General features: G+C 36.3%; 3 protein-coding genes across 4 annotated transcripts; 1 reads left to right on the top strand and 2 right to left on the bottom strand.

The window, feature by feature from the left end:
• Nucleotides 1-6,938: 6,938 nt before the first annotated feature.
• On the bottom strand, nucleotides 6,939-8,013 carry LOC140840506 (uncharacterized). Its single transcript, XM_073207693.1, has 2 exons — nucleotides 7,279-8,013; nucleotides 6,939-7,180 (listed from the first exon to the last, which is right to left on the bottom strand). Exon 1 carries the CDS (start codon nucleotides 7,896-7,898, stop codon nucleotides 7,281-7,283), a length of 618 nt encoding a protein of 205 aa, XP_073063794.1. The 5' UTR covers nucleotides 7,899-8,013; the 3' UTR covers nucleotides 6,939-7,180; nucleotides 7,279-7,280.
• Nucleotides 8,014-14,600: 6,587 nt separating this feature from the next.
• LOC140841497 (uncharacterized) lies at nucleotides 14,601-17,917 on the top strand. Of its 2 annotated transcripts, none has more exons than XM_073208982.1 (5): nucleotides 14,601-15,245; nucleotides 16,634-16,670; nucleotides 16,778-17,014; nucleotides 17,116-17,163; nucleotides 17,253-17,917. In XM_073208982.1, the coding sequence occupies exons 1-5, from the start codon at nucleotides 14,995-14,997 to the stop codon at nucleotides 17,730-17,732; spliced, it is 1,053 nt and encodes a 350-aa protein (XP_073065083.1). In that variant the 5' UTR covers nucleotides 14,601-14,994; the 3' UTR covers nucleotides 17,733-17,917. The 2 variants fall into 2 exon arrangements, with proteins under 2 accessions (XP_073065083.1, XP_073065082.1); XM_073208981.1 differs by having other exon boundaries at nucleotides 14,608-15,296.
• Nucleotides 17,918-18,128: 211 nt separating this feature from the next.
• On the bottom strand, nucleotides 18,129-21,175 carry LOC140840505 (glycerol-3-phosphate dehydrogenase [NAD(+)]-like). The gene is made up of 10 exons (XM_073207692.1): nucleotides 20,828-21,175; nucleotides 20,646-20,722; nucleotides 20,494-20,566; nucleotides 20,193-20,410; nucleotides 20,005-20,112; nucleotides 19,852-19,915; nucleotides 19,721-19,758; nucleotides 19,507-19,627; nucleotides 19,300-19,403; nucleotides 18,129-18,480 (listed from the first exon to the last, which is right to left on the bottom strand). The coding sequence occupies exons 1-10, from the start codon at nucleotides 21,135-21,137 to the stop codon at nucleotides 18,298-18,300; spliced, it is 1,296 nt and encodes a 431-aa protein (XP_073063793.1). The 5' UTR covers nucleotides 21,138-21,175; the 3' UTR covers nucleotides 18,129-18,297.
• Nucleotides 21,176-22,576: the final 1,401 nt, after the last annotated feature.

Here is a 22,576-nt window from a genome sequence, read left to right as displayed (position 1 = left end):
CGAAAATTGGAAGGTAAATTTTAATTAAGGCATGAATATTGTTAGAAATTTTCGAAAATCCTAGTAGATTACATGCCTATGATTGAGATGGATAGATACAAAATAAATTGGAAACTAAATCACCCAAGATGGCTCAAAAATCCCTTGACTTAGCATCAAAATTTTCGAGCCAAGCAATGCGGAAAGAATCAAGGATTAAATCCCACAAATTAGGTAGCCAAATAATTCAATCATGGAATGGATTTTGGGAGCAAAAATTATGAGATTTAGGCCAAGTTTGGACATGATTTATGCACTCCCTTCCCTTCACCTATAAATAGGCCATCACCCCCACTCCACAAGACACCACAATTTCGAAATCCCTAGCTGCAATTTTCGAAATTTTCAGCAACTCCCTAGCCAAAACTCTGCACAAAAATCGTCCAAGAAATCGAGCCGAAGCGCGGTCTGAGCAAGAACAAAGAATGATCCACTTCCCGAAGCCGAGCACCCACGTTTTTTCATCAATATAGACTGTAATCGGGGCTGTTTTTCGGATTATGCATGTGTTCGGTTTTCGAAAATAGTCGAGTACAAATTCTGTTTTTCTTTGTTCTTGTATTGGTTGTCACATGGTTTTAAGCACTGTGAGGAGTCGACTGCATATGGGTGGCAATCCCAACCATGACGTAACCTTATGTGGTGGGGGGTACAACCGCTATATGGCTTCGCCCCCTTAGAGGAGTAAAAATTAGGGACTGATATCAGTAAACCATAGAAAGTAGATGAATCTCAGTGCTTGGTCAATGTTATGCATGCGCTATGGATTATGTATGCAAGTCATGTGATAAATGTTTAAATTTTCGAAATTATGCATGTTGTTTTATTGTGCTCGATTCGCTCCCACTTGCTGAGTATTCTCAAAATACTCACCCCCTTACAACCCTTCCCAGGTAAACCCGAGTATAACTCGAGGAAGAGGAATCAGACCAGTTTTGGGGCTGGTGAACAATCAAGACTTTATATTTATGTTTAAGCTTATTTTTATTCAGTTGAACGTTTTCGCATTAAACTCTGTCGTTTTTGGGATTTCGGTATTGTAAAGACAATGGTTATTTTCGTTTAAATTATGATATATAAACTGGTTTGGTTTATACTGTGCTACGAGGTTGGTTGTTTTCGATTGTGTGATCGTTAAACAATGCCGGTGTCAACCATGAGTTTTGGGGCGTGACAGTTACCAAATGTTGTCAACCTTTTGTAATAGCTGAACAAGAAGGTTTTGTTGAATTCACTGGTACTATTCAACCTGGTTTTCACAATATTTCTAGACACGCGTAAGAAATATTGCCTTGATAATTATAGAGAATATAAAGAAATACTAAAATCGCATCTTTCAAATATTTCTTGTAGAGTTAGTTTGACAACTGATATTTGGACTAATTTAAAATATGAATATTGTTACATATCATCTGATTGATGAAATTTGGACTATGCCAAAAAGAATTTTAGCACTTGATCATTTAGAATCGTCACACAACGCATACACTTCGCTAGATATGTTTTAAATGTTGTTCAGATTTATGATATACAAAATAAAATAATGTCGATCACATTAGATAATGTGAGTGCCAATACTATTGCGATTAAATATATTAAAGATTCACTAAAACCGATTTTAGATAATAATTTGCTTCATGTTAGATGTGCATATCATATTATCAACTTATATGTTAAATGTGCTTATAATGAGCATATGTCCACTGTAATAGAAGAATTCAAACTATGTGAGGAATTATTACGTGAAAGAAGACATGGACATGATTGGAAAACACTAGACGAATCAAACAGAATTAAATTTAAAAAATTTCATCTTTATGTTGAAACTATATGTAATTCTTTATATCATTATTACATTTTCAAGATTTAGTTACTCTATATTACAATAATATTACAGTAGACTCTTTAATGCTAATTGACGATAATTGAAATATTTGGAGTAAATGTGTTTCTTTGTTAATTTTTTTTTTTAAAAGTAACCAAGAAATTTTCTGGCTTTAACTACTTTACTTCAACCATGTTTCTACCTTTATTTTTAATATATTTTATAAATTTATTGAATATAGTGATGCACGATTTTGTTTCAAATGTGGAAAACAAAATTTTAAAATATTGGGAGAATATCCCAATTGTGCATGGTTTAGCAACATTACTTGATCCTAGATAAAATCAAGGAGGATTACACATGCTTTTTTTGAATATCTTGCTAAATTTTTTCGGAAGAATGTTGACAATCAAAACAAGTCAATCATGCATTCTCTCTAAAATTTTTTTGATTTGTATACTAGTGAATAATGTGAACCGAGTCCGCAGCCGGAGGAGAGGACGACATATAAAAGCAAAAGTAGAGCACTCAACTTCTTTCAAAGTTTGAAACGACAAAAGTTCAAAGGAAAATTGATGACAACAAAAAATTACAATGAGATCCAAATTTATCTAGCTAAACCAATATATTGAGACTACAAAGAATTTCGATGTTTTTGATTGGTGGAAAGTAAATTCTCAACTTTATCCAGTGTTAACGGCTTCACCCAATCCGGAACGAGACCCGGAACCAGAACCAGAAGCAACTGTTAGCCAAGATCGAGAAGATCGGATCACAAAATTAGTTTCTTGTGATTTCAATCTTCTCTTCCTCACATGATCGATTGTTCTACGTATTTTAACACGAATTAATTAATTACAACACACATGAATTTAGAGATTACCCTTGAAGCGTGTTAACGATCTTCCTCTGCACTGGATCTACGCTCCAAACCTCCAAGCCTTCTCTGGTGTTCTCTCAAACTCTAAACGTAAGATTGTGTTGTGGTCACAAGTTACAATATCACATATATAAGATATATTTGTGATATCTTGTAACAAAAAGATAACTAGAATATCTTTTAAAATATAAATTTAAATGGACAGAATATATTATACCATATCTAGAAGATTAGCTGATAAACTTCCATGTATAATTCTGTCTAGATAATTTTATCCCACATATACCATAAATTATAACTCATATAATTTATCCGAGTTTATATTAGAGCCACCAAAGGGACCTGATCGGATTCAATTAAATTAAGCTCCAATAAATTAATTTGATCCAATCAACTCATGATTTATCAAAATAATTTATTAATCTTATTCTATTCCACTAAAAGGATAAGACTGCACTCTCAAATTAATTGATATTACTGAAGCACAAAATCAATAATAATATCCTCTAATTTATCGACCCAACATATCACCCCTGTCGATCAATTAAAACATCTAAAACAGGGTATCATGACCATATAACCCATATTAGATATTCATAGCTTCTCAACCCTAATTTTCTCTTTGACAGTCCCATGTGATCACATCACATAATTAATTCAACAAGAATGTTGAACTACTGAGCTCAGATTTTACTGTCTTTTAGAAGAACTTGTGAGTTTATGATCATACCTATTGACTAGGTGACAGATTCCATATTACGAATATATGTTCTTTGTTATTTCACTTTGATTCCCAAAACATCGAGATATTGACCAATGGTTTGGTCTCACTCATTGATGTATCAAAGAACTTCAAGTTAGTAATCAAAGTTCATTATCCGCTCAGGATTAAGGTGTTATGTACGACAATCAAGTGATTTTGAATTAGTATGGTCAAATCAAATTCAAATCTCACGTGGTCCAGTCCAATACAACAAAATGTATCCTCAATTTTATTACCAAACCAAAGATAGGCTTCAATAAAATTGAGACGATCTTATCAAAATAATTTGTCCTTATTTATTTACCGATCGTGGACAATAAAACTTTGGATTGAATTATAAATTGAATCTTTCCGTGTTTAACGACTTAAACACTCAATTTATAATAATACAACAATCCAATGGACATATGCATTGCTCAAAATAAATTTATTTAAACAAATAAATGAAGATTATTTTAATTTCAAAATGTCATCAACATATAACAAAAGTACTCAATGGGCATCATACTTTCGAACATTTTCCTCCCACTTGCCCTAGAGTAAATGAGTCATGTCTAGTACACCCATATTTTGGATATGTTCCTCAAAAGCTCTAGCAGGTAAGCTTTTGGTGAAAGGATCAGCAAGATTTTCAGCAGATGCTATCTTGCACACTGTCACGTCTCCTCGTTGAACAATATCCCTCACTAGGTGATATTTTCGTTCAACGTGTTTTCCACGCTGATGGTTTCTTGGTTCTTTTGCATTTGCCACTGCACCACTGTTATCACAATATAAAGTAATGGCATTTGATGCAGCAGGAATAACCTCAAGGCTTAGCAAAAACTTTTTCAGCCAAACGGCTTCTTTTGATGCTTCACAAGCCGCTACATACTCCGCTTCCATTGTGGAATCAGCAATACATGATTGCTTGATACTCCTCCAAACAACGGCACCACCACCCAATGTGAATACAGATCCCGATGTGGATTTACGAGAATCTCTATCAGCTTGAAAATCAGAATCAGTATAACCCACAGGTGCCAACTCTGAAGCCGAGTAAACCAACATATACCCTCTAGTTCTACGAAGATACTTGAGAATATGCTTTACAGCAATCCAGTGCTCTGGTCCTGGGTTTGACTGATATCTACTAACAATCCCAACAGCATAACAAATATCTGGTCGAGTGCATAGCATAGCATACATAAGACTTCCTACAGCCGAAGCATAAGGAACTCTCTTCATGTATTCCACTTCACTTGGATTCTTGGGATTGTGGTCCTTTGACAAGTGAATTCCATGTCTAAAAGGTGTTTGACCTTTCTTGGAATTTTGCATTGCATACCTCACCAATATTTTATCAATATATGAAGATTGAGATAAAGCAATCCGTTTGTTCTTCCTATCCCGAAGGATTTGGATACCTAGAACATAACTTGCTTCTCCCAAGTCTTTCATGTCAAACTGTTGAGACAACCAATTTTTAGCAGATGTCATCACCCCTACATTATTCCCAATAAGTAGGATGTCATCCACATATAGCACAAGAAAAATTACCTTGTCATCCAAAATTTTCTTATAGACACAAGGCTCATCAAGATTTTGATCTAAACCATAATCTTTCACAGATTGATCAAAAACGATGTTCCAAGACCTTGACGCCTGCTTAAATAGAATTTTTCAGTTTGCATACTTTATGCTCTTGACCGTTGTGAATAAAACCGTCTGGTTGTACCATATAAATGGTTTCGTCAAGATTTCCATTAAGAAATGCTGTCTTGACATCCATTTGCCACCCCTCATAATCAAAATGAGCTGCAATGGATAAGAGAATCTGAATAGACTTTATCATAGCCACAGGTGAGAAGGTTTCATCGTAATCGATTCCTTCTCGTTGGCTAAAACCTTTGGCTACCAATCTAGCCTTAAAGGTCTCTATTTTTCCGTCTATTCCTCTCTTTCTCTTGTAGACCCACTTACACCCTATAGGTCTCACACCTTCAGGAATGTCTACAAGAACCCAGACGGAGTTAATGTACATGGATCTCATTTCTGATTCCATGGCACTCCTCCATTGGTCAGCGTCAACATCCTCCATAGCTTCTTTGTACGTGATGGGATCCTCCTCTTGTTCAATGGAAACCGCATCAAACGATTCTCCATAGAGCAAGTATCTAGAAGGTTGTCGAATGACCCTCCCACTACGTCTAAGCTGTGGAGGTTCTTGGTTGATTGGAATTGATTGTCGTTGTCTTAAGTTCTCTTCTTGATCATTTCCTTCATTCTCCATTTGGATATGATGGGGTGACCGATCATTGGAACCAATGTTTTCTACCACTTCATTTGTTTGGAAACCAGTGGTTAATGATGGTAGAAATGTGAATTCAAACTGAGTAGGTTCAGTGCGGATCTCTGGAGTAGATGATTCAGTAATCTCTTCCAAAAGAACCTTACTCTTTGATTCACTCTCTTCTATGTGCTTGTCCTCTAAGAAGATTGCATTTGTACTTACAAATACCTTCTTGTCTTGAGGACTATAGAAGTAATATCCTCTTGTTCCCTTAGGATATCCAACAAACATGCATAATTCTGATCTAGGTTCCATTTTATCCGTCTTTCTCTTTAGCACATAAGCATGACATCCCCATATCCAAATATGTCTTAGATTAGGCACGCGCCCATTCCACAATTCAAGAGGTGTCTTAGAGACAGACTTAGAAGGAACCATGTTCAATAAGTATATTGCAGTTTGGATAGCATATCCCCAAAAGGATGTACTGAGCTTAGAGAAACTTAGCATGGACCTAACCATGTCCAACAAAGTCCTATTTCTCCTTTCAGAGACACCATTCTGCTGAGGTGTAGCTGGTGCGCTCAATTGGGATATGATCCCATTATCTGATAAGTATGTTCTAAAGTCATTGGACAGATACTCGCCACCTCTGTCTGATCGAAGTGTTTTTATACTCTTACCTAATTGTTTTTCCACTTCATTTCTGAATTCATCAAAAGATTCAAAAGATTCAGATTTATGGGACATTAGGTAAACATAACCGTATCTAGAGTAATCATCAGTGAAGGTGATGAAATACTCAAATCCTCCTCTAGCTTGTACACTAATTGGTCCACATACATCAGTGTGCACTAATTCCAAAACTTCATTGGCTCTATGTCCTTTAGATTTAAAAGACCTCTTAGTCATCTTGCCTTCCAAACAGGAATCACATACAGGCAAGGATTCCACCTTTAAATTACTTAAAGGACCATCCTTTACCAACCGTTGAATTCTATTAAGGTTGATATGACCAAGTCTCAAGTGCGACAAATAAGTTTCATTAGTGGGAGACAATTTAATTCGTTTGTTGGATTCAATGTGATGCAAAGAGCTGTCATCTTGTTTTAAGACATATAAATCGTTATTCAAATGTCCCTTGCAAATAATGGCTTTATTCAAGGTAATATCAACCACCATTTGTGAAAAATGGACATAATATCCTTGTCTAAACAATAAAGCAACAGAAATCAAATTTCTAGTAATCTCCGGAACATAATAACAATGTCTTAAAACCAAATGTTTATTATTCGAAAAATAAAGATAAACAATTCCAACAGCTTTTGCAGACACCACAGCCCCTGTGCCAACTCTTAGAGTATGTTCCCCTTCATTGAGGCTTCTGGTTACTTGGAACCCCTGCAAAGTATTGCATATATGATTAGTGGCTCCAGAATCTACAATCCAAGTATCAGTAGAATCAACCACTAAACAAGACTCAATAAAAGATAACTTACCACTACCCTGCTTCTTGGAAGCTAGATATTCTTGGCAGTTTCTCTTCCAATGACCCTTTCTCTCCACAATGGAAACATTTTCCCTTAGGCTTGCCATCTACCTTGACTTTCTTCTCATTTTGTTGTGGACCCTTCTTGTTGGGCTTCTTTCTTTTATTCCCATTTTTACCTTTCGGCTTAGAATAAGACGGCCCAACAGAAGCAACAACAAATGCATCACCAGTTTTAGTCTTAAGAACACTTTCAGCATTTTGGAGTTCCTTCATCAACTCAGTCAGGGACATGTTTAGCTTATTCATGTTATAGCTAACCTTAAACTGTGAGAACATCTCAGGGAGAGTCTCAAGTGCCATGTCAACCTGAGTCTCTGATTTGATTTCAGCCCCTAACACCTCAGCCACATTAAACTGAGCGATCAATGCAAGCATATGATCTCTCACGGGCGTCCCAGGTTTCATGCGCATGTTCATAATGGTTCGAATGGCTGCTTGTCGTGCCTGACGTCCTTGATGCTCAAACATTTCTTGGAGGCTATCCATGATTTTTATAGCAGTGTCCATGTTCTGATGTTTCTGTTGCAGCACATTTGAGATGGATACCAAAATGTAGCAACGGGCCATCTCATCAGAACTGATCCACTTATCATAAGCCTGCCTTTGAGTTGTCGTGGACTCCGTCGTAGGCACCAATGGACAGGGTTCATTGAGCACAAACTTGTGTTTCTCCGCAGTTAAGACAATCAATAAATTACGTTTTCAATCAATGTAATTTTTTCCGACTAGTTGGTTGTTGGTTAAAATCATAGACAATGAATTTCCAGACATTTTTCTGAAATTAAAATAAATTTAAATGAGCAATGCAATAAATAAAATTACGTGTTATGCATGAAATGCATTTGTAGATCCCAAAACTACTACAACACAACAAATTACCTAAAACTCCAAAATACATAATTTTTTCTTTAGGAAAAAACATGTTATTTATAGCTAGGCTGGGACCCTCCCACTAAATTCAATATATCTAGCAACTCATGTAATATCAATTTAGAATCGCTTGATTTTGGCCATCAAAAGATATTGTAAAATTATTCTATAGGAAATTCTCACAATATTATTGATTTAAGTGTATATCCTTAAATTAATTATTTATCAAGTACCAAATTAATTATGTCACCTATAGGGTGGTCACAATTAATTTTACTATAAAATAATTATAATAAGGAGTCCAATCAAGTAACTGAAGCAATGCAGCCCTCCTATAGGGAGACCAATAAAATTGGCACGAGGCATACATATATTCTTACTAATGGACTTATAAGGGAGACCGTGGGATTATTTAAAATATACCCTCTCACACTTAATATTTAAATTAATTTTTGGTTTTATCCGATTAATAAAATCATGACTATTTTAACTCTTAAAATAGTTCAATTATTAATCAAAATATTTATTCTCAAAAATAGAATAAATAAAATTTTATGCATGACAATATGGAACCTAAAGCGGTGTTTATGCAATCTACATGGCATGATACATGAATGACAAATATAAATAATAATTAATCAAGAACAAATTTATGGCCCATCCTAGACACAATAAAATTAAAGATCTAATTGAGCCCAAAATTGGTCCAATACTTCAATTTAAAAAATTTCAGCCCAAGTAGTAAACCCAGCAATCTGCCTTGGCCCACGACCCGAAAGCTCATGACCCGAAAGCCGAACCCGTGACCCAGAACCCGCGAACCATCTTCAATACAAAAAAATCGCCCGGATCCGACCCGAAACCATGACCCGAGCCCGCGACCCGTCTTCTGCAACCCTAAAAAAATTGCCGCCGCCGCGCTGCCGCTGGAGTCGCCGGAAACGTGCGAAATTGAAGATCTCCACCGCGCCGGTCACTGGTAAATCACCGAGACACCAAATCCATTTCGAAACCGAAAATAGATGCCCGATTTTCCAGATCCAGCGCAAAGAAAATGGCGATTTTCGCATCTCAATCGCGCCCTCTCCAACGTGAAAAACGACGCATGAGATGGACCGTAAATCACCTTCGCGTTCATCCCTCTTCCTCGCAGCCGCGTGCCTCTGATTACGCGATCTAGATTTGCTTTTCATGGTGGATTTCGGAAATTGCAGAACAGGCCCCTTACGAATTGAAGAAGATGAACTCTGGTCCCTGGAATTATTTGGCCGAAATTTACGTGTAGCCCTTGTAGTTTCAATTGAATTGCATCCGGACCTCCAGTTCTTTAAACAGTAACCGAAAAGCCTAAATCCGAAAAATACAATAAAAATTGCACGAAAATAACAAGGGGAAACATGGAGTCGTAATCCACCCCCTTGGTTACAGACTCGAAAATACGAAATACAATTTCACCAAAAAACTAAGGACATAAACCGTTCAAAAATTAAATAAATCATTCATTCAAACCATAATCACATAAATCTAACACCGCTTTAAACTAAAACATGCATAAATAATTAATTAATTCGAAATACGCAAAACAATATCAAAACCCGTGGCTCTGATACCATATGTTAGCCAAGATCGAGAAGATCGGATCACAAAAATTAGTTTCTTGTGATTTCAATCTTCTCTTCCTCACAGGATCGATTGTTCTACGTATTTTAACACGAATTAATTAATTACAATACACATGAATTTAGAGATTACCCTTGAAGCATGTTAACGATCTTCCTCTGCACTGGATCTACGCTCCAAACCTCCAAGCCTTCTCTGGTGTTCTCTCAAACTCTAAACGTAGGATTGTGTTGTGGTCACAAGTTACAATATCACATATATAAGATATATTTGTGATATCTTGTAACAAAAAGATAACTAGAATATCTTTTAAAATATAAATTTAAATGGACAGAATATATTATACCATATCTAGAAGATTAGCTGATAAACTTCCATGTATAATTCTGTCTAGATAATTTTATCCCACATATACCATAAATTATAACTCATATAATTTATCCGAGTTTATATTAGAGCCACCAAAGGGACCTGATCGGATTCAATTAAATTAAGCTCCAATAAATTAATTTGATCCAATCAACTCATGATTTATCAAAATAATTTATTAATCTTATTCTATTCCACTAAAAGGATAAGACTGCACTCTCAAATTAATTGATATTACTGAAGCACAAAATCAATAATAATATCCTCTAATTTATCGACCCAACAGCAACAAACCAACAAGCATGCCTAATTCAAAGTTTGGTCTTAAATTGGATGCTTTTTCACTTCTTTTTTTTTGTTCGGATAGCTTCCAAGACCAGTAAAATTGATCTGCTTTTTTCTCAATGTCGAGTTCACTGAGAAGGGGGTGGTGACGAAGGTAGCAAATATGTTAAATGGTGAACAAATTGGTATGTTGAACAGAATAGTTTCTCTCTCTTTTAAGCTGTTGACTTTTCTCTGTTCTACTATATCTGGTTGAGAATAGTATCCTGCACCAGTAAAAGTTGTAGCCATACTTGATTTTTTACACGAAATCATTTCCTGATATTTTTTTAACGCTTGAAACGGTTTCTAAATGAAAATTGCAGTAATGCATTGCTAGTCAAAGCAGCTGTTTCGGGCTCCGGTGATTTAGGGGCTCGAATGGTGATGGACTGATGGTTTATTTTTCCCTTGTTTTTTCCCAACAGATATCGTGTTTCTTTAGCATTCAATTCAATTTCGTGGATTTTGTTAAATGTCTTGTATTAGGAGTATCACTTTAGTGTTTGGCACTTCACACATTCTGGTTCAGGTGGCAGGAAAATGTCATCCTTCTATTATGATATTTGGAATATCAAATACTTGAGCAAATTCAAGTGGGATGATCTTACTCAAGAGATAGGCACTCTAATATTCTGATGTGTTACAATCTGTAAGCTTTTCATGAAGTGAGCTAAGACACTTGAACGTTTGCAGCAATCCAGAATGCGACTCGAGAGCTGAAACTGGCATTGGAACTCTCTGCTGCTAAGAGCGAGCATGACTTTTACCTATCAAAGGTCGGCCATGCTATAAATACCTCAAGTAAAAATGAAGAGCGGCTAAAAAAAGGAATTAAGTTGAAAATTTGTGTTTTTGCCTCCAACACATGTTTTAAATTTATGTTGATTGGTGTGCAGTGGCTGAATATATATAAATGTTACATGTACTTTGCATGTTTATCAAGGTTAACAGAATCACATGCACTATCCAGAATCCACATCTCTACATTGGTGTATGCATGCATTCGACCGAGACCCATCCGTTAACGACCCCGATATGTCAAAACCTAAAAGCTAACTTATCTCGACCCATGCAAGAAGTTTGTCTGGTTCTCGATCACAATTTATTTAAACTTTAAAATACATTGTCTTTCATGATTCAAGTACAAAATATTTCGATGTCATGGTGTAATAATATCATGAATGTTTAATATATTAGCTCAATATATTCATGACACACGCAACGCGTGTGCCTCGATGGCTAGTGTTCATAATATACCTTACATATTTTAGTTTAAATCAGAAAAAAATGTTCAAGTTAAAGTTCAAATAACAAAAGAAACACAATCAAATTGACTAGTTGGTAAATCTTGTCTAATCAGGACATTTTTTTTAAATCTTGGCAAATATTGGACAAGTCAATGTCTGAATAATTAACTTAAAAACAAAAGAATTTTGTAAAAAAATTGAATTATATAATTTAATATATTGTTATAGAAGAATAATAGTTCGTATTATTTCTTTATCTACGTTTATCAAATGATGATATTAACTCAATATGTTTGCTAAATGAATTTGGTCCTACGATAGTTATGTATTACGATTTTTGTCTTAGATTGCAATGAAGCAAAATCGCGCTCGCGACTCTGGAAGACAGTGACGTCACCTGTGGATCCAATCCTGAATCATCCGAAGCCCTAATCAGCGAAATCTTGCCCCCTTCCATTTTACCGAACGACGGATCGATCCGGTAAAAAGTTTCACTTCAAACATGGCTGCGTCAGGTTTGCAAAGATTATCCAGAAATCAATCGAATCCAAGCGGTAGAATCATCAATTATTTCCACAAAGCGCAAATTCCATTACCAACGCCGTTGGTGTTGACTCAAGTCCCCCAAATCACCAAACCCATCAATCAATTCCCCTTCTTCGACCGTAATCGGGCGGAAGATATAGAAGGAACTCGGTTTAGCGATCCAAGTTTCTACCCTGGGTTTGCTTTTGAATTTCTTCTCAATCCGGGTTCTACAACCATCCCATTTCGATCGGAGCTCGATAATGTCGCTGCTGATGATGAAGATTCTCGTACCATTAGGGCTGATAGCGTGAAGAAGAAGAGGAAGAAGAAGATGAACAAGCACAAGTTGAGGAAGCTGAGAAAGCGTTTGAGGAGGAAAACGTAGTTTTGGTTATTATAATGCATTAGGTTTACTCAACTGGTGAGTTACTGCAGCTTTTTGTCGATTCTATATCCTGGGAAAATGATTGTATTTCTCCTATTTTTTTCTTCAAATTATAACATGATTGGCGAAGAACATCAACAATCATTTACATTTTATCATGAAGAAGGTAATTGTTGGTGCTGGGCTGCTGGTTGAATGTGCGGGTGGCTGTTTAATAATATTTGATGATTTGAATATTCTTCGTTCTTTGAATTTTTCACAAAATACTTATTGATCAAGTGATGATTGAATCGTTTCAGACTGCGTTTTAGCATATGTTCCTGAGTTTCAAATCTAACCAGCTGGTTTGAATTGGGTCGTGGATGATCGATTTGGACATATTCAATTGTTTAGATTCACTTTTTGGTTCATCCATCGGGCAAAGCTGGTGCCTGGTGGGGTCACCAAGAATTCGTTCTTTATGGTTTATTTAATCAAAATTTTCAAATATAGATGTCTCGAGCGTATCCCAGTTCCATTTGTATCATGGAGGGTGAAATAATTCAAGAACAGGATAATGTGAAAATTGTGCAATTTTTTCTGGTATTTTCCTTAAAACTTATGCCTGATACAACCTATTTGGCTGATGGGGGCTCCAAAGAAATATGCCCAGTTGAAAATACGTGTGGACAAGGAAGATAAATGGGCTGTCTCACAATTTTTTATGGCTTCTTTTAAATGGTATGTGCTTTGCTTTAACTGCGCATTATTACTTTGTCTTTTACAATTGTTTTCCGGCCTGTTGTATCATACTCCTGGAATGTATCATTTGCCTAAATAAACTTTGTGATGAAAGCAAAATATGGAGCTGATGGTGAAGCTTTACCACGTCTCAATTGTTTCCGTTGGTTTTATTTTCTTTTTTGCTCTCTTTTTTGTATGGAAGTATGAACCTTACCTATTTTGCCAGACCAACTTGAACATGCCTGGTTTGATAAATTATGAAGCTTCGGTTGGCAAATTTTGGAAACTGAAATGTCTATTCAAGAGGTGAAATGCTCTATAATTGCGTCGAGAAGAACCATTCGTTCTTTCGCTTATACATGATGCTGATCCATCAGAGGATCATGACACCGTTGTGAATAAGAAACAGAGAAAATGATTTATTTTCATTTTGACCCACTTATTTGATACAGATAACTTCTCAGAACAATACAACAAAGGGAACCAACCATTTAAATAACAAATAAAGTAAGAAACTTTGTTGACATTTGTTTGTTATATAATGGAGGTATGACTTTTAGTGAGAGCTGGCTAGATCCCTTGATACCTACTCTTTCACCAATCATTCTCAATCAATCCAATTAGCACGAGCCATCATCATAATGGACACGGACACCGGAAAATTGGGTCCTTTCCTTTGCACATGCCTCTTGCCTGCTTTGGTTTACTTTTACTTTGTATGGAATAATGTTGTTGAAGCTTAGCATCTGAACATGCCTTTTCTCAATCATACATGCTAAATATGATGAGAAAGGAAAATCCCCCCTCCTCGCTTTCTTTATTCGCGCAAGCGATTTGAATTCGACCACAAAATCTAAACTTACAAGAGGATTATGTTTTACTGAGAATGATGCACGATATAAGATCGACTTGGAGACTGAATGAAATCGAATTCAACTCAATAACATCTCATGTAAATAAATCCACTTGTTTACGTTCATTCTCAAACCTAGGAAACCGGCACAGCGCAACTCCTCCACTCTAACTTAGGGGAATACTGGATTCACCCAAATTTCAATTTTAAACCAGTCTTTATTTTATTTAAATTAAATACCATAAAATGTTACCTAATTCAAAAGTTGGCTGCTTTTATTCCGGAAATAACACTGGAATTATGTAATTTTGGTCAAATGAAAATATTATGGAATAAATATTTGAAAAGTGGGGCACAGCGGCAACCAAACCCACAAAGAAAATAAGAACAGGGAGAAGGAAATCGGGGAAGTTTTGCGCGCGCCCACTCGCGTCCTTTTCGATTCTCGTATGGACAATAATACAAACATGTTCCAGGCGTCAACGCCAGGAAAGTTTTTCCCTCTCTCCACATGGGCATACTTTCCCCTTTCGGCTTCCCCACTTCCATTATTGTTTGATTTCTCCATCTACACTTTTCCTACCTGCACTCCCTTTCACTTTACTTCTATTGTAACGGTATTCTTAGACACCCTCTTCATCTCGCTGTCTGCGGCAGCTGTTACGTGTCAGCTGGAGCTCATCAAACAGAAAGAAACCCAAGTCTGGGACGGAAGGTTTCTGTGAAGTGGGATAATCGATCATGGGTGGGATGACGTCGTCAATGGCAGCAAAATTCGCTTTCTTTCCTCCCAATCCGCCGTCTTACAGGGTGGTGAACGATGAAGGGACGGGTCTGCTGTTGTTGAGCCCGTTTCCACACCGGGAAAACGTGGAGATTATGAGGCTGCATACGCGGCGCGGTACGGAGATCGTGGCCGTTTACGTGAGGTATCCGATGGCTAGTTCTACGCTTCTCTATTCCCATGGCAATGCCGCTGATCTGGGGCAGATGTATGAACTTTTTATTGAGCTCAGTATTCACTTGCGTGTCAATTTGATCGGGTAATTTTGAGATTCTCTAGTTGTGTTGCTGCTATGCTTTTCCTTTGGGTTTGCGATTGCTATCATGGTTGTGAAGCTTTGGATTTTGTTCGTTCATGTTATTTTTCTATGTTTATGAAGTGGTATCAGCTATATTTCGGATTGACTTTGGATTTATCGTAGTTTGGTCACTGTGGTAGACTGGTAGTAGTAAGAAGAGTATCTGTGACGGTAGATCATTTTTTCGTGGGGTTTCTGATTATGTCATGTTAGAATCGACTGCATTTGATTTGCAATTGTGGACTATAGAATAAGCTCTCCGAAGTTTCTCGGAGCTGAATGATGTTTTTGATCAAAGGTTGAATTTTACTGCGGATATCAACTGTGATGAGGCAGGCTGATTAAAGATTGGATGGTAAAATATAGATATGATGCACTTCATCGAGAAATGCACTAATTAACATAGATATGATAAAAATCAAATGATTGTCTGCAGCACATGCAATATGTTGAAGAGCTATTTGTTTGCAATTTTGAATCTCTGTTAAATGAAGAGAGAGACAGAGGAGGAAGGCGTTGTGTCAGTTTTTATTAGTTGGTGATTGGTGAAAGTAACATCTAAACATGTGCAACACAGTTTCCCTGTTCAATTTTAGTTGATGGAGCTTGGCAACCTCATTGGTGTTATTTAATATTCAATTGCTGCATCTATTTGAAAGCTGGAAGCAGGTTGGAGACATTAATTGGCTTGATAGTTAATTGATCTTTGAATTTTGTTGATGAACTACTCAGCTTCATTGGTTTTTAGCGAAGTTTAATGAAACTGAATTGGTATTAAAATGAGTCAATTTTTAGTTTTTCAAAGGCGGCCCTAGTTTGATTGGCAAATCTATTGTGTTTCTGGAAAATGATCTGTATGTCTAGCTGATGGAAAGACCATAATTGGTTGTGCGTTTAATTATTACGGTCCGATTGCTTGAAAGCTCAAGTGGTCCACTATTTGATGACATTTCATCTATAGATTTGACTATAGTTCCATTTTCATAGTTTGTTGTCGTCGTTGATGATATTAAAGATTTTGGCAACCAAATCGACCTCAGTTTGCATTTTAGTGGATTGCCACGACGAGCCTGCTCGAAAGCAAATCCTTGAACATTATCATTTATCACATGCTTCAAGTATTTTCTTCATCATGTTGCGAGTGTGAAATATTGTGGCTGCTTGTTAACATTCGTTACATTTGAGAGACATAATCCTGAATCGTCCCCATCCTTTATGTTTTCATAAATAAGATTTCATGAAAGCTGTTTTTTAGCTGAAAACAAATTATATTTGTGATGCTTCTGTAATTTGTTCAGGTATGATTACTCTGGATATGGCCAGTCATCTGGGAAGGTGTGTATTACGTCATTCAACTTTTTTTCAGTTTTGGGATCATACGACTGTAGTTTACTTGCCGAACCTCTAGAATAAAATCTACAGTGTGGTTATCATGTTTGTAGCCCAGCGAGCAGAATACTTATGGAGATATTGACGCGGTGTTTAAGTGTCTTGAGGAGAGCTATGGAACTAAACAGGAAGATGTTATTCTATATGGTCAATCTGTTGGAAGCGGACCGACTTTGGAACTTGCAGCTCGGTTGCCTAGGTTAAGAGCTGTTGTGTTGCATAGTCCTATACTCTCAGGAGTGAGAGTCATGTATCCTGTTAAGCGTACTTACTGGTTTGACATCTACAAGGTACAGTCTCTCTCTCTGTCTTCAGTCTTTAATAATCTCTTGGATGAAAAATTTGTGTCTTAATATCTCTACTCGATATTTGTTGCTTTGTCATATTGCAGAACATTGATAAAATCCCTCTCGTTAATTGTCCTGTTCTTGTTATTCATGTAAGTGAATCAATCACAACTTTTAATTTAACACCAGAGGCATTATTAGCTTGCTAGTTCACATGATTTAACCAATTTTGCGTGTGCAGGGAACCGCGGATGAAGTAGTTGATTTTTCACATGGTAAGCAGCTCTGGGAACTGTGTAAGGAGAAATACGAACCCTTATGGATTGAAGGAGGAAATCACTGTGATCTAGAACTCTACCCAGAGTACATCAGACATTTGAAGAAGTTTGTGGCAACCGTGGATAGGTCAACTTCACACAGAATCAGTGCTAGAAAAAGCACAGACCAGTTTGAGCCATCTAGAAAGAGTACAGATTTATTTGATGTTCCAAGAAAGAGCACTGACAGGAGAGAAAAACCCAGACTTAGTACAGAAAAACCCGAGAGATTGAAAACTCATTCAAACAATGGTGACAAGCTCGATAAATTAAGGGCATTCGAAATGTTGGAAAGGTCGCGGAGAAGCGTTGACTGCATGGAGAAGGGACGGAAAAGTCTCGACCATAAAGGGGAAAGAGCTCGGAAGAGTGTAGACACGTTGGATAGAATACGCGCTGGGTAAATTTTTCTCAGACTTTTGTAAAATTTATGCGTTGAATATGGTAATGAAGGGGTATAGGAAAATGTGTTTTGGGGTGATCTATCTTGTCTTGTTGATTCCCTGGTTTATGATCTGTTATTTGTGGGTATATCGTGTAATAATTGGACTTCATTACAAATATCCTATTCTAATAGTTTTCTTTTTAACCCACTGGAATTTTGCGTAGTGAACTCTTGGATATATACCCCCTATAGTTCGAATATCATGGCCTAAAAATGGATAGAAAGTATTTGCTAAACTGTGTCCTAGGGTTTTGTTGGAACATATTAGAAAATCTAGCTGCAGAGTCGAGATGTTGCAATTGGAAAGTAGTCGAGTTGGAAAGAATGAAATCTACGTTATCTAAAAGATTTACTCTGTAAAATCGACTATAGATTTGGATCCATAACTTGGGAGTATATTTCAATATTGTTCTCTGCCATGTGCTACAACGACGCGAAAGTTTGCAAGTGTGATGCTAGTTAAAGAGCAAAATTTAGTACTATGAATTCGAGTATGCGGTGTAAAATTTGTTAATGCAAAAAGATCAGAAAAATTGAGCAGAGGCTCCAACAATGGAAAAATTGGGTTTGTGCTCACAGAACTCGACTATGGCTGATGGTGGGAGTTGGCCAATGCAAATCTTGTGCACTGTCGAGAACAGAGGGAAAAGCTCTAACCATCCCCGATGATTCAAAACTTCATAAACCTCTTTTGCAGTTGATACACCCTGCATATATTGGATAGGACAATATAAGATATGCAAGTAGAAAAGAACCATTATAAGAACTTTTAGCTTTGATATAATGATCCTCGAGAAAAATTATATCATTCATCGTGTTGTGCGAATGAAATGGATATGATAAAGCGCTATTAGAAGAAGTTTTAGCCTTTGATATATCAATCCCTTGAGAAAAACAAATCATTGATCATCTTTTTTGTGAACAAATTAGATATGCACACTTGCATTCATTGGCTATCCAAGAGTTTAAATGTCAAGAATTTTGAATGAGGAACGAATTGTCAGTTTTTTGACCGAAAAAGACTACAATTTTTAGGAATGTTCATACAAATTAGGTTTTTTTGTCCAAAGATGAATCCTGGCTTGAAATTCATGAACTAAATAAAGTTGTACTCGATAAAGTTGTGTTTAGATGAATGAACTTTATTTGATTAAGAATTTCAACTTTGGATTTCAAAAGATCATTTCTTGGACAAATTTTTCAAATGATCAAATAAATTAGGTTATGCTTGAATTTGATGGATTGATTTGGGAATTATCTAAGAGAGAGATTTCAAATGAGACTAATCTTACGTGTTTGAAATCAACCACAATTCTTATTGAAATTGCATAGTTTGAAATTAATTAGTTTTCAAATTCACTTGAATTTTGTCGACACCAGAAGATAATGAATTTGAAATCAATGAATTTAAAATCTGTCAATCCAAACTCAAATTTGAAATAATAGATTTGAAGAACTTCATATTCTTTCATCCAAACACCCCCTTAAATGTATTTTAACACATTTATTTGTTAGCCGGGTGTTACCTGTAATTTCTGGCCCTGTAACATCTCTGCTTCAAGCTCATCGAAAGATCTCTTCCCACCATTCCTAGCAAAAGCCTCTGCACATTTCCTGTTTCTTCCCCCCACTGCCAATTAAAGCACACAAGACTATTGAATCTTTGTCTTTGCACAACTCCAAAAGGTGAAACTAGAACTTCATCAAAACAAAGTCCACAAGAGGAAGCTTACAGCATGTTGTGATTAAATCTGCAACGCCGCAGCTTTCGAAGAATGTATTATCTTTAACAGAAGGGAAAAGCAACTTCGAAAATGCCTTCATTTCTCTCAAACCAATTCTCATTATTGCAGCCTAGTAAATCATCATAGTAGAAATTTTTAAAGTGATGGATATCATAGGAACTAACCAAGAAATTAAGCACAGGAAATTAACGGTTCTTTCCACCTTCGTATTATTTCCCATCTCCAACCCATCCACGAAACCTATTTCACGAATTCAATAACAATCGGCCCTCCATCAGTTACAGGGCCGTAAAACAACTTAAAATCAAGAAAGTTTGAAGTAGCAGAATATACCTGCAGCAATAGCCACAACATTTTTCAGTGTTCCACATAGTTCAACTCCTTCCACGTCTTGGACCTAATTTTATATCGATATAAGATTGCGTATGGCTACATGACAACTCAATATACAATCGAATCAAACAATTCTGGAGTAATATCACTAACCGCTGAGACCATGAAGTACGAGGTGTTGAACAGTTGCACCCATTTCTCTGCACTCTCTTTATCTTTCCTATATCCCACTGTCGCCTCACTAAATTTCTCCACCGCAATCTGCACATGCAACGATCTCTGTTGTCAAAAAAAAAAAAAAATATCTGTGCTAAGCATAAGAGACTGGCTGGCCAAATGACCTCATTGGCAATATTTGCTCCCATAAGAACACAGCAATTAATTCCAAGTTGTTCGGAGATGAGTGCAGAAATCATGCATGGTCCTTCCTTCTTCACCTCCATTCCTTTGATCAGAGAGATTGCTTCAGCGTCGTCCCTTATTTTTCCTATTAGCTTTTTACATATCCCCTCCATGAATTGGTGGGGTGTCACAAATACTAACATGTTGGCATTCCTCACTGACCATTTCAAAATAAACACAGGAATTCATTCTCGTTTCCTTTTTCGAACTTATGACACTAACCAATCAAGATTTGCGTACCGGCATTTTCAATATCAGGGTCTGCAACAACATTTTTGCCAAGCTTTATGCCTGGAAGATATTTAACATTCTCCTGTAAAAGAAGGAACAATATGACTAAATTTCTCATAAAATCAAATGTAGTAAGGATCAAAGAACAAGCAATACATTACATTGGTTCGATTAATAACTTCAGAGAGCTTTTCACCTGTTGGCAGTACTTCCTCAAACACCCACATCCTCACCTTCCTCTGCATACACCCCCCAGAATGAATTCACAAAAACTTGAAAACAAATCGACGACTAATTTTATTCCATTTATAGATGAAAAAAAAAGAAGAAAAGAAAGGGAAACCGTGAAATGAATTAAGCTTGAGGGTGTTGGACGCAATGAGCTTGGCGGCGACACTCCCCCAATTTCCACTTCCAACAACCGTGACCATGGAAAGCACCGGCGGCGTTTGACTCCCAGCTCCGGCCGCATTGTGATCACTCTCCCCGTCAAGAAGTGGCTTCTGGGTTTCGAGAAACGGAGCCATATACACAAATCTAGAAGAAGGGGAGATAGAATAGGATCGAAGAGAGAAATGGGAATGCGAAGAAATGGCGCAGCGGAGGGGAATGGAGAAGAGGGAAAAGTGGAGAGGTGAAGAATTAAATGGCATTCGGTGGGCAGAGAAGACAGTAAAGCACACATATCGTTAGAATCAATGCAATGCGATGTTAAACTTGGCGATCTATTCTATTTACATTAATTAATTAATAAATTTAATTTTCAATTTCTCTTTTTATCCAACGTGGGATTTTCATTATTATTGTTATTATTATGTTAGGATTGAAAATAAAATAATAATATAGTTCGTTTTATTAATAATTAAATTTGAGTTTAAAATTGTTCTATATAAATTAACTATTTTATAAAATGGAAAAAACATGCTAAATAACAGGAGTCCACATTGGCGGGCTAATTATGGCCACAAGATTGGAGGCGAGGGAAACACACAATATTATTCGATCAGTGATCGAACCGAATTATCTAAAATTAAGTTAATCAAAATTTTTTTCGAGAAAATTGAAGTAATCGATTTGTTTTTTATCCAAACCAAAAAAATTAGGCAAAAACTTGTGTGAGACGGTCTCACGGGTAGTATTCGTGAGACAGATCTCTTATTTGGGTCATCCATAAAAAAGTATTACTTTTTATACTAAAAGTATTACTTTCTATTGTGATTATGTGTAGGGTTGACCCGTCTCATAGATTAAGATCCGTGAGACGGTCTCACATGAGACCTACTAACCGGTCGAATTAAAGATATGTTATTTTAGTCTGTAACTGAACTAACCGACATTTTAAAAAAATAAAAAAAACATTAGAAAAGCCAAACTAGGGAATTCACAAGCTAGGGAGATAAAAAAAGACAAAAATTTATGTAAGACAATCTCAGAGGTCTTATTTTGTGAGACATATTTATTATTTGGGTCATCCATGAAAAAATATTACTTTTTATGCTAAGAGTATTACTTTTTATTGTGAATATCATTAGGTTTGACCTGTCTCACAGATAAAGATTCGTGAGACCGTATCACAAGAGACTTACTAAAAAAAGATTAGTGAAAAAAAAACAATGAGGTATTTTTTTATAAGGTATTTTGATATCAACTATTAATGAAAACCGAATCCATAGAATAATGCATATTAAAACTAAAACGACTTCACATAGAATAATAGTAATTAGTTCCCGATTCCATACAACACGCGTTACGTGTTTGTACAGTCTAATTATTGTGTGTTCTTCTTTATTTGGAGCGATTTAATGCGCCGTAAAAGTGAGAGTTGAACACTAATCCAACTTTAAAACCTATATTAATTAAACATATTGATTCTACATGCATAATTAAAGTCGCAAATTAATTATTATTAGCATAATTCGACGTCTATATTATTAGAGTTTCTAGATAAGGATCAATTTTTGTGTGCTGGAATTGATTTTGGGATTCAAATGATAGCTTATGATTTAATGCTTCAGCCCCTTTTTAGTAGATTGGGCTACGACCATGGAATCTGTTTAATAACCCTATATATAGTCCTTGTTTTGTGATCACC

Source organism: Primulina eburnea, chromosome 9, assembly GCF_022965805.1.
Source record: "Primulina eburnea isolate SZY01 chromosome 9, ASM2296580v1, whole genome shotgun sequence".
In the NCBI taxonomy this organism is placed as follows: Eukaryota; Viridiplantae; Streptophyta; class Magnoliopsida; order Lamiales; family Gesneriaceae; genus Primulina; species Primulina eburnea.
Note: the sequence above shows the minus strand (reverse complement) of the source record. Positions and strands in the feature narration are given on the sequence as shown.

Excerpts from the sequence above, each read along its gene's own strand:
- LOC140840506 (XM_073207693.1), bottom strand. The coding sequence starts at position 7,898 with ATGGCCCGTTGCTACATTTTGGTATCCATCTCAAATGTGCTGCAACAG.
- LOC140841497 (XM_073208981.1), top strand. The coding sequence starts at position 14,995 with ATGGGTGGGATGACGTCGTCAATGGCAGCAAAATTCGCTTTCTTTCCT. Across the intron at positions 15,297-16,633 it reads TTGCGTGTCAATTTGATCGG|GTATGATTACTCTGGATATG; the intron begins GTAATTTTGAGA and ends TAATTTGTTCAG. Across the intron at positions 16,671-16,777 it reads ATGGCCAGTCATCTGGGAAG|CCCAGCGAGCAGAATACTTA; the intron begins GTGTGTATTACG and ends TCATGTTTGTAG.
- LOC140840505 (XM_073207692.1), bottom strand. The coding sequence starts at position 21,137 with ATGCCATTTAATTCTTCACCTCTCCACTTTTCCCTCTTCTCCATTCCC. Across the intron at positions 20,567-20,645 it reads AAGTTATTAATCGAACCAAT|GAGAATGTTAAATATCTTCC; the intron begins GTAATGTATTGC and ends CTTCTTTTACAG. Across the intron at positions 19,404-19,506 it reads AGATTTAATCACAACATGCT|TGGGGGGAAGAAACAGGAAA; the intron begins GTAAGCTTCCTC and ends TTTAATTGGCAG.